This window comes from Propithecus coquereli, unplaced genomic scaffold (genome assembly GCF_000956105.1).
Source record: "Propithecus coquereli isolate 6110/MARCELLA unplaced genomic scaffold, Pcoq_1.0 Scaffold213, whole genome shotgun sequence".
Lineage (NCBI taxonomy): Eukaryota > Metazoa > Chordata > Mammalia > Primates > Indriidae > Propithecus > Propithecus coquereli.
The window spans coordinates 944057-956385 of NW_012146412.1; the positions used below are offsets into that span (position 1 = coordinate 944057).

The following is a 12329-nucleotide window of genomic DNA, read 5'->3' on the forward strand; positions in this document are numbered from 1 at the left end:
GAGCCCAGGAGTTTGAGGTTGCTGTGAGCTAGGATGACGCCACGGCACTCACTCTAGCCCGGGCAAAAGAGTGAGACTCTGTCTCAAAAAAAAAAGAAAATCACAATGATTTGAGCCTTTTACCCTGTGTTGAGTTCATGGACTTAAGGTAGCTTTCCCATTTTTATATATCATGTCATTTTAAGTATAAATTATCCTCTAAGGACCTTACATTCAAAAAGGGATCAAAGCATTTTAATGAATGATAATGGTTATAGGAAATGTTTATTTCTTTTTTGTTTGTTTATAGTAAATCTGATATGTCTCGCTTGCGATTAGCTGCTGGTAGTGCCATAATGAAGCTTGCTCAGGAACCTTGTTACCATGAAATTATTACCCCAGAACAGTTTCAGCTCTGTGCACTTGTCATTAATGTAAGTAACAATCTCGTTTTTATCAATTACTTGTCTTCAAAGTTAAATACATTTAATTTCTATGGATACAGGTCCATTTACTGTGTGGATATATGGCACAAAAGGGATGGTTATTAGTACCTTTTTAACTATTTCCCATATATTAAATTATATATTTGCCCCATATAATTATCATTTTTTTGGATGAAGAAGACATAAAAATGCTTCAACTGCTTATTTTTACTAAATGTTAGCCAATTTAAGTATTTTTATTTTTGTGTTGGTATAGGATGAATGCTACCAAGTAAGGCAGATATTTGCTCAGAAGCTGCATAAGGCACTTGTGAAGTTACTACTCCCATTGGAGTATATGGCGATCTTTGCCTTGTGTGCCAAAGATCCTGTGAAAGAGAGAAGAGCACATGCACGACAGTGTTTGCTAAAAAATATCAGTATACGCAGAGAGTACATTAAACAGAATCCGATGGCTACTGGTAAGTAACTTTGAAAGTTCCTATTGAGCAAATTTATCTTGTGAATGTATCAATTTGTGGGGTTTTTTTCATATATTTCTATTATAGTTTATGATAAAACTGGGAGTTTTATGGAATACTGTCATTGCAGTTATGGTATATTTAAAAACTGAAATCCTGAGTCCTATTTATACTATATAAAACTGTTTTGAGTACCTGCATTTTTCTTATGGGATCAGCAGTGTGCTTTGATTTGAACAAATTGTTCAGATGTCGGAGTAAATAATTTTTTCCTAGGTTTGCCAGGGACCCACTAGGTATATCCTTCGGCTTTAAATTCTTTCAAAATTGAAAAAAATTCAATATTTAGATACCATGTTGCCTCTAACTTAGAAATAACTGAGGAAAAAAATGGAAATGTGAGTGGTTAGAACTCAAACTCAGGAAGGATTTTATAAAAGCTATTATTATTGTTGTTGTTAACAATGATGTTTTCACTTTAGAGAAATTATTATCACTGTTGCCTGAATATGTAGTTCCATACATGATTCACCTGCTAGCGCATGATCCAGATTTTACAAGATCACAAGATGTTGATCAGCTTCGTGATATCAAAGAGTAAGTTATGTTGTTTTTCAACAATTTGAAAAATTATTTTTACTTTTTTTTTTTTTTTTTTTTACAAAAGCTGAATTTTTTTCCTGTTATTCCCATTAGAATGAAAACCTTTTTATGCTTTTGGTCATTTATTATAAACTGTTAAGTTTCAGCTTTCAAAATTGTTCCCACCTAACAAGTTCTTTTTGGTTGTTTTGTTTGTTTCCTGTTTGTTTGCTGTTAGTTAGATGTCTTAAGTCTTTGAAGTAGGTTAGTTTGGCTATTTTAGTTTTTATACTATATGATTTTTACTGTTTATATTAAGATGGGCTTCATTTACTTCAGTTTGATAATTAACAAAGACATGTAATAAAAATGTCTCTCCTTAAAAGTAAACTTTATTTGCAACCTCAAAAGACAAATACCTTAAAAATCTGGGCCCATACGTGAAATTATTATATGGCAGAACTATAGTAATACAAAATTAGATTTGTTACACTAGTCAGAGATATTTTTCTCTAGTGGAAAGACAGGCAAATAAACAATTATAAAACATTTGATTAAGATGTGTTATTTATGTAAAAGAGAATTTTGTATATGATACAGGGTCAAAGAGTGACAGAGGCAAAGGATTGTCTACAAATGACCTCTAAGAAATTTTAAATTTTTCTTTCCTTGTTTTTGCTTTGCACTTGTAAATTGGTACTTTCAGCTTGTATTTAAAGTGTTAAAAATTTTTATGTGAGGCATTAAGTCTTATTCCTTTTCTTATTTGAGATTTAAATCAACATTTATCTCTGCCTCCTATAGCTTCACTCACTAAAATGGTATCAAAATCTTAACAGTTGGAAGACATGAAGAAGCCACATAGTTAGGTTTCAAAAGGCATAGTTTCTAGTCGCAGCTAGGTAAATAAAAACTTTACTTCTCTCTCTTTTTTTTCCCCCTTCTTTTAAGACAGAATCTTGCTCTGTTGCCCAGGCTACAGTGCCATGACGTCAGCCTAGCTCACAGCAACCTCAAACTCCTGGGCAAGCGATCTGCCTGCCTTAGCCTCCCAAGCAGCTGGGACTACAGGCGCATGCCCCCATGACCAGCTAATTTTTTCTATTTTTGATAGATACGGGGTCTCGCTCTTGCCCAGGCTGGTCTCCAACTCCTAAGCTCAAGCAATCTTCCTGCCTCAGCCTCCCAGATTGCTAGGATTACAGTCATGAGCCATCGTGCCCAGCCTTAAATTTTTTTAGATAGAGACACGGTCATACTCTGTTGCTTAGGTTGGTCTCAAACTCATAGCTTCAAGCAGTCCTCTGGCCTTGGCCTCTAAAAGCGTGAGCTACTACCATGTCTGGCCTATATTTGTATTCTATTTGCAAATTCTATTTCTTGCTTAAAGAATGATTTTTATTAAGGGATTTCCCAAAAAATACTTTTATAAAATGAAACAGTGATGTATGTACTTACATAGAATACAAAGTCTGTATTAGAGGACCTTCGAGTTGTATTTAAATTGCAAGACATTCATGTAAAAGAAGGATTAGACTTACGAGAGGTAGCTATGATGTAGGAAGAATATTGAAGTACCTGAAATAAGTGGCACATATTTTTTGTTCTTTGTTTTTTGTTGTTGTTTTTTGTTGTTGTTGTTGTTTTTCCCCTGCAACAGTGTCTCATGGGGTTGCATGGGCTAGAGTGCAGTGGTGTCATCATAGCTCACTGCAGCCCCGAACTCCTGGGTTCAAGCAATCTTCCCACCTCAGCCTCCCAAGTGGCTGGGACTACAGGCATGGGCCACCATGCCTGGCTAATTTTTCAATTTTTGTAGAGATGGGATCTTGTTCTTGCTCAGACTAGTCTCAAACTCCTGGCCTCAAGTGATCCTCCCACCTTGGCCTCCCCCAATGCTAGGATTACAGGCGTGCGCCATCATGCCCAGCCTGAGTATCTTTTTAAAAAAATTTTTCATTGATGTATAATAATACACATTTATAGGGAACATGTGATATCTTAATATATGCATACAATATGTAATGATCAAATCAGGATAATTAGGATATCTATCGCCTGAAACATTTATTATTTCTTTGTATTAGGAACATTCCAAATCTTTTCTTCAGGCTATTTTGAAAGATACAATAAATTATTATTAACTATAGTCACCCTACTGTGCTATCAAACAGCAGAATTTTTTTCTTCTATCTAACTATTATTTTTGTACCCATTAACCAACTTCTCTATCCCCGTTTTCCCAACCCTTCTCAGCCTCTGGTAACCACCATTCTATTCTCTACCTCTATGAGATCCACTTTTTTAGCTCCCACATATGAGTGAGACTGTGTGATACTTGTCTTTCTGTGCTTGGCTTATTTTACTGAACATAATGACTTCCAGTTCTATCCATGTTACTGAAAATGACAGGATTTCATTTTTTTGTGTGGCTGAATAATTTTCCATTGTATATATATGCCACATTTTATTTTTTTCTTTTTGAAACAGAGTCTCACTCTGTTGCCAGGCTAGAGTGCCGTGGCATCAGCGTAGCTCACAGCAACCTTAAACTCCTGGTAAGCGATCCTCCCAGAGTGCTAGGATTACAGGCATGAGCCACCATGCCCAGTTTATGTGCCACATTTTCTTAATCCATTCATCCATTGATGGGCACTTAGGTTGATTCCAGATCTTGGCTATTGTGAATAGTGCTGTGATAAACATGGAAATGCAGATAACTCTCTGATGTACTGATTTCCCTTTGGATATATACCCAGTAGTGGGATTGCTCTATTATATGGTAGTTCTAGTTTTAGTTTTTTGAGGAATCTTCATACCGTTTTTCATAGTAGTTTTAGCATGGTATCCCTGCTGGTTGGCATACTGAGTAGCCCCCAGGATCTAAGCTCCAGCAGTGCCTTACTCTTTGTCCCCAGTTCATCCTAGGTGGTTCTGCCCACTTGGCAGTCCAAATGGTTTCCGTGGGATGGGACTGGAGTGTGTTTGCCTTGAAGATTCTCAGATCAGTGGGGAGATCAAATGTGTACCTGTGATTCCCCTCCTCTCACTTTGGAAATCACGGGTCTAGGGAACTTCTCTGTGAGTAGCATTATGATAGCTGTAGAGTCTGAAATGGCCATTTCTCTTACCAGTCATGGCTTCTCCTGATTCTGAGGTGTTTCTCCTTCTCTCCCTACTTTTGGTGTAATCAGGGTGGTATTCTGGTTTTTTAAGTTTCTAGTCGTATTTTTGTCGGGAGGGATGTTAGGGGAGCTGTTCGGCCATCTTGCTGACATGACTCCCACTGTTGATTATCTTTAAACATTTTAAGTTAGCATGTAATTTCAAGTGCTAAATAATGTCTTTCAAAATGTGATTATTTAACTTAATGGAAATTAATAACTTGTGTCAGAAGTAATTTTTTTAATTGTGGTAAAGTATATATAAAAATAACAAAATTTGCAGTCTTTACCATTTTTAAATATATAATTAAGCAAAGAAATATCCAGGTACTTCATACATTTTTTCATTGGGTTATTTTTGTTACTGAGTTGTAGGAGTTCTTTATATATTTGGGTATTAATCCCTTATCAGGTATATAATTTAAATTCTTGAAAGTATTCTTTCATGCACAAAAGTTTTTAATGAAGCCCGGTTTTTTTTGTTGTCTATAGAGTACTTTTTAAAATCATATTTAAAACACCAGATCCAAATTCATAATGATTTTCTATTTTTTTAAGATTTTTATAGTTATAGCTCTTAAATTAAGAACTTTGATCCATTTCAAGTTAAATTTTTTGTATATGATATAAGGTAAAAGTTCAGATTAATTCTTTTGCTTGTTGATACTCAGTTTTTTCAGCCCTATTTGTTAAAGAAACTGTTCTTTCCCCCAAAAGTTGATCTTGGCACCCTTGTCATATATCAATTGACCACATTCAAAGTGTTTATTCCTGGGCTCTCAATTCTGTTCAAGAATATGTCCATTCTGGCCAGGCGGGGTAGCTAACGGCTGTAATCCTAGCAGTCTGGGGGGCTGAGGTGGGAGGATCGTTTGAGCTCAGGAGTTCGAAACCAGCCTGAGCAAGAGTGAGACCCCATCTCTACTAAAAATAGAAAGAAATTAGCTGGACAACTAAAAATATATAGAAAAAATTAGCCAGGCATGGTGGCGTGTGCCTGTAGTCCCGGCTACTCTGGAGGCTGAGGCAGGAGGATGGCTTGAGCCCAGGAGTTTGGGGTTGCTGTGAGCTAGGCTGACGCCACGGCACTCCAGCCCAAGCAACAGAGTGAGAGACTGTCTCAAAAATAAATAAATAAAAATAAAAAAAGAGTATGTCTATTCTTATGCCATACGATACTGTTTCATTATTGTAGCTTTGGAGTAAGTTTCAGATTTGGGAAGTGAGTCCTACGTTTTTCTTCTTTTTCAAGATTGTTTTGGCTTTGAAATTTCATATGGTTTTTAGGATGTATTGTTCCATTTCTGTAAAAAATGCCATTGAGATTTTGATAGGGATGGCATTGAATCTGTATATTGCTTTCGGTGGTATTGTTATCTTAACAATATTAAATTTTTTAACACAGGATGTCTTTCCATTTATTTGGGTCTTTTAATTTTTCTTCAGCGATGTTTTATAGTTTTCAGTGTGTAAGTCTTCCCCTCCTTAGCTAAGTTTATTCCCAAATATTTTATTCTTTTTGATGCTGTGTAAATGGAACTGTTTTCTTAATATCATTTTTGACTGTTCATTGATAATAAACAGAAATACAACTTTTTTTATTATGCAGGTTTTCTGAATTTATTTATTGACTCTAATAGTTTTTTGTGGATTCTTTAGGATTTTCTACATATAAGATTATGTTATCTATATAGAAAGATACTTCCTTTCCAATTCAGATAGCTTTTGTTTCTCTTGCCTAATTGCTCTGGGTAGAAATTCCAGTACTAGCATGCACTACCACACCCAACTAATTTTTAAAAATTTTTTTGTAGAGACGAGATCTCACTGTGTTGCTCAGGCAGGTCTCGAACTTCTGGGCTCAGGTGATCCTCCTGTCTCCCAAAGTGCTGGGATTACAGGCATGAGCCACCACACCTGCTATTCTTCTTTTTCTAGGTCCTTAAGATGTACAGTTAGGTAATTGATTGAAATCTTGTTTTTTAACATACAACATTTACAGCTCTGAATTTCCTTCTTAATACTATTGTTGTATCCATACACTTTTGTATGTTGTGTTTTCATTCGTCTCAAGATATTTTATAAATTCCCTTGTGATTTCTTGTTTGGGCCATTGGTTAAGAGTGTGTGGCTTAATTTCCATATATTTGTGAGTTTTCCAGTTTTCTTTCTTTTCTTATTGATTTCTAGTTCTATTATATTGTGGTCAGAAATAATACTCTGTATAATTTTAGTCTTTTAAAATTTAGTATTTGTTTTATGACCTAACATGTGGTCTGTCCTAGAGAATGTTCCATATGTACTTGAGAAAAACGTGTGTTCTTCCATTATTGGTTGCAGTGGTCTATATATGTCTGATAGGTCTAACTGGTTTTAACGTTATTCAGGTTCTCTGTTTTCTTACTGATCTTCTACCCGATATTTCTATACGTTATTGAAAATAGGGTATTGAAGTCTCTGGCTATTATTGTAAAACTGTTTCCCTTTTAAATTCAGTCAATTTTTGTTTCGTAGATTTGGGGGATCTGTTGAAGTTTGTATATGTTTATTACAGTCATATCTTCTTGCTGGATTGACTTTTTGTCAATATCATACTTTGTGGTCTCTTGCAGTCTGTTTTTGACTTTGAATCTATTTTATCTAATAATAAAATAGCCACCTACCTTTCTTTTGGTTACTGTTTTCATGAAGTATCTTTTTCCATCCTTTTATACTTAATTACTGAGGAACGAGTTAGTTTTGCTGACTAGGTGTTTGTTTTCTGCATGTCTTATTTGTTTTTATTTTTGAGACAGGGTCTCACTCTATTTCCCAGGCTAGAGGGCAGTGGTGCCATCATAGCTCACAGCAACCTCAAACTCCTGGTCTCAAATGATCCTCCTGCCTCAGCCTCCGGAGTAGCTAGGATTATAAGCGCACACCACTATGCCTGGCTAATTTTTCTATTTTTTGTGGAAATGGGGTCTCATTATGTTGCTGAGGCTGGTCTTGAACTCCTGGCCTCAAGCAGTCCTCTCACCTCAACCTCTAGAGAATTAGGATTATAGGCATGAGCCTCTGCATCCAGCCTTATTTGTTTTTTGTTTCCAAATTCCTCTAGTATTGCCTCTTTTTTTAATTTAGTTTTTTTGTTGTTTTTTATAGTGGACTTTTTAAATTTCCTTCTTGTTTTTAGTTATTTTCTTAGTGGTTACCTTGGGGATTACAATTAACATCTCAAACTTATAACAACCTAGTTTGAATAATAGCAACTTAGTTCCAATAGTATACGGACACTGTACTCCGGTACATCTCTGTCCCTCTCCCTTTATATTGTTGTTGTCACAAATCATATCTTTACAAGTTGTGTTTCCATTTACATAGATTTATAATTATTGTTTTATGAATTTCCTTTTAAATCACATATGGAAAAAATAAGGAGTTACAAATCAAAATACAGTAATACTGGCTCTTATATTTATCTGTGTTTTTACATTTACCAGTGTTCTTTATTTCTTCTTTTTGGCTTCAGGTTACTATCCTAGTGTCTTTTCCTTTCATCCTGATGGACTGACTCACTTTAGCATTTCTTGTGTGACAGGTATACTGATAATTAACTCCCTTTGATTTTGTTTATTTGGGGATGTCTTAATTTCATTTTGATTTTTGAAGAATATGGAGGATATAGAATTCTTGGTTGACTGATTTTTTTTCTTTCAGATCTTGAAATATTCATCCCACTGCCTCCTAGCCATCATGGTTTCTGATGAAAAATCAGCTGTTAATGTTATTGAGGCTCTCCTGTACATGAATCTCTTTCTTCTTGCCACAAGAATCTCTCTTTATTTCTGTGTTTCAATAATTTAACTTTTAAAGTGTCTCAGTGTGGGTCTCTGAGTTTATTCTACTTGGAGTTCATTGAGCTTCTTGAATGTACAGATTCACATCTTTGATCAAATTTGGGAAGTTTTGAGCCATTATTTCTTTAAATATTTTCCTGCCACTTTCTCTCCGTCAGGGAATTCCATGATGTGTGTGTTGGTATATCTGATGATGTCCTACAGGTTCATCAGGTTCTATTCATTTTTCTTCATTTTTTTTTTTCTGCGCAGACTGAATATTTTCACTGCCTTATCTGCAGATGTGCTGGACCTGCGCAAATCTGCCATTGAACTCCTAGAGCAAATTTTTCGTTTCAGCTATTACACTTTTCTGCCCCAGAATTTCTGTTTGGTTCCCTTTCATCATTTCTGTCTCTTTATCAACATTCTCTATTTGTTTATACATAATTCTCCTTTTCCTTTATCTCATTGAACATATATAAGACAGTCCTTTAATGTTTTTTACTAGTAATTACAAAATCTGGGCTTCCTTGGGGTTAGTTTCTGTCCACATCCTTTTTTCCCCTCTCTATGAATTAGTCAAATTTGCCTGATTCTTTGTGTGACTTGTAGTTTTTTTGTTGGAAACTGGACTTTTTTTTTTTTTTTTTCTGAGACAGAGTCTCACTCTGTTGCCCGAGCTAGAGTGCTGTGGCGTCAACCTAGCTCACAGCAACCTCAAACTCCTGGGCTCAAGCGATCCTCCTGTCTCAGCCTCCCGAGTAGCTGGGACTACAGGCATGCGCCACCATGGCTGGCTAATTTTTTTTCATATATATTTTTAGTTGTCGAGCTAATTTCTTTCTATTTTTTTAGTAGAGATGGGTTCTCGCTCTTGCTCAGGCTGGTCTCGAACTCCTGACCTCAAACGATCCACCCGCCTCAGCCTCCCAGAGTTCTAGGATTACAGGCATGAGCTACCTCGCCCGACCAGGAACTGGACATTTTAAGTAGTATAATGTAGTAACTCTAAAAATCTGGTTCTTCCCCCCTTCCTAGATTGCTTTTTGTTCTTGTGGGGGTACAGTCTACCATTCTGACTTTTCCAAACTACCTTTTCTGCAAAGTCTATATTCCTTGTTTTATGTGCACCTTCAGGTTAGGGTTCTGTTGTCTGTGTGGTCAGACTGTGATCTGACAAAAGTCTCTTTCAATGTTGTAATTCAGCCTCTCTCCCTGCATCAGGCACCACCCTGGTTGCTTTGTCCCGTGAAGTTCCAGAGTTATGAACAGTTGATTGTGATTGGTTTTTTCCAGCTTAATATTTGTTTTGTTGTTAGGACTGACCCCTGAAGATTTTTACTCTGCCATTTTTTTCTGACATCAGTAGTAATGTATTTGAATGTGAAAATCATATTAAATATACCCGTTAGTGTTTAATTATGACATTTCTTATATTGGTATTCAGTAAGAAAATCGAAGATAGATTTGTTAAGAGGAAAGTAATCATTCATAATCATAACTCCTAAAAGCATTTTATAGCTAGTCACAATTTTTTCAGTATCTTTCCACACTTTTTCCTCTATCTGTACATTCCTTATTAATAAATATTTATGGACTATTTTCAGTGTGCCAGGTGCCTGCTAGGTTCTTAGGCTAGAAGGTTATAAAATACGGACATCAGGCTGGGTGCAGTGGCTTACACCTGTAATCCCAGCACTTAGGAAAGCAAGGCAGAAGGATCGCTTGAGACCAGGAGTTCCATAACAGCCTGGGCAATATAGCAAGACCCCATCTCTACAAAAAAATTTTTTTTTAATTAGCCAGGCATGGTGGCACATGCCTTAGTCTTAACCACTCAGGAGGCTGAGGCAGGAGGACCTCTTGAGCCCAAGAGTTTGAGGTAGGTTGAGGTTTCAGTGAGCTATGATGATGCCATCACACTCTAGCCTAGGCTACAGAGTGAGACCCTCTCTCAAGGAGGGGGAAAAAAGGGACCCCAAGGAGGAATATTAAGGAGCCAATGGAAAAGCAGTACAGTATTAAAGAAAGAAAATGTTTTAAATGTATTAAGGACGATCAAATGGTCAAAAACCAGCTGACATTTATTGGCTTTTTATTATGGTGTCAAGTATACTACAAATAGTATCTGATTTAATCCTCAAAACAGTTCCTGGCATAATTACTGTTTTTCCCATTTTACAAATGAAAATACCAGCAAGGGTAAAGTCACACAGCTAACAAGTACCCTTTTGTTTTCTTTCCTTCTCTCTCTTTTTTTTTTTTTAAATTAAACCTTAGCAGTATAGCGCCCTTCAAATTTAACAATAAAACACTCACCGTAACCTTGGCAGGGGCAGCTGCAGTAAGGCAATGTAAGTGATAGCCAAATTGCCAAAGTATAAGGAATAAAGATAATGTAGACAGATCTTTAAAGGAATTAGCAGGCGTAGCAATAGGAAGTCTCTGGAAAGAGCCCGAATATGGGGTGTGGTTGTAGGGGTGGTAATAAATTGAGGTGAAGTATTCAAAAGGAAGAATAGACGGGATCCTACGGCCAGGTAAAGGGAAGGGAGGGGAATGAAAATAATGGTCCAGGATTGATGTTAAGAAGTTTAGGAAGTCTCATCTAGTGACTTTTGTTTGTGCATGACATAGGAGCGGGTCTTTGCTAGTGGTGAGGTGGTAGAATCAGATATTAGTAGAATAAAGTCTGAAAACAGCTTCTGTGAAGAACTAGATAAAAATCCTGACTGGTGATACATAGGATAGCAGGTTAGCATCAAGTACAAAGATAAAAATCTTAAATTTGTAATTATATCAAGCTTCTCAGCTATGTGATTTTCCTCTAGCAGTAAACATTGGGGATGTATTAAATAGCTATCAAGAAGCCAAAGACTTGGATTGTTCTTGAGTTTTTCAAAGCATCTTACCAGGCCGGGCGCGGTGGCTCACGCCTGTAATCCTAGCTCTCTGGGAGGCCAAGGCGGGCGGATTGTTTGAGCTCAGGAGTTCGAAACCAGCCTGAGCAAGAGCAAAATCCCGTCTATACTAAAAATAGAAAGAAATTAATTGGACAACTAAAAATATATAGAAAAAATTAGCCGGGCATGGTGGTGCATGCCTGTAGTCCCAGCTACTCGGGAGGCTGAGGCAGGAGGATTGCTTGAGCCCAGGAGTTTGAGGTTGCTGTGAGCTAGGCTGACGCCACGGCACTCTAGCCTGGGCAACACAGTGAGACTCTGTCTCAAAAAAAAAAAGCATCTTACCAGAAGGAAAATTGGTAAGAGAGTTGGGACTGTTTTCTAAAGAGTGATTAAAATGTTGGCTCATGGAGTATAAACTAGAAAAGGAAAGGAGAAAAGGTGGAGGAGTAGAGGGCAAGGAGGATAGGGTTGGAAAATTAGCAAAACCGACACCCTGGAAGTTCTCATGATGTCAAAGAACATGGCTTCATAGTACAAGATTCTGAAGGAAAACTAAAAGAAAAGAAAGTATCTAGAAAGTGGGATATTTGAATTTATTATTTCACAGGTGGACCAGTACTAAGGATTGGCAAGATCTAGGAATGTCTAAGTAAGTAGAGTGCCTTAAGCAAAGGTAAAATTTACCAGAAATGAAGCAATCAAGGAACTAGGAAGTAAAGTATTGGATGATGGGCTTTCCCGAAAAATGGCAGAACTTAAGGGTGGAGTTCAGGAAAATTGTAATCCAGAAACTCAATGAATGCAAGGAAGGAGCATAGGTAGATTTATAGATGACATTGAAAAGGAGAGGATGGTAGAAGCAGCCAAATGGCACAGGTTTCCTAGAAGTAATTTTATACAACGGTGGAAAAATAACTGGAATCAGCATTGGGAAAGATAGGGGCTGAACCCACTCTCCAACCCTCAGTAT

The 12329-nt window shown here is 36.8% G+C and overlaps 1 protein-coding gene across 1 annotated transcript in view; it reads left to right on the forward strand.

Annotated features, from left to right (window-relative positions):
• The window catches only part of PDS5A (PDS5 cohesin associated factor A), a 163809-nt gene that overhangs the window by 138371 nt on the left and 13109 nt on the right, over positions 1-12329 (forward strand). The window contains exons 23-25 of the mRNA XM_012644468.1: positions 290-413; positions 682-886; positions 1369-1483. Of these exons, the coding sequence (XP_012499922.1) occupies positions 290-413; positions 682-886; positions 1369-1483 (444 nt within the window). The remainder of the gene's footprint in view (positions 1-289; positions 414-681; positions 887-1368; positions 1484-12329) is intronic.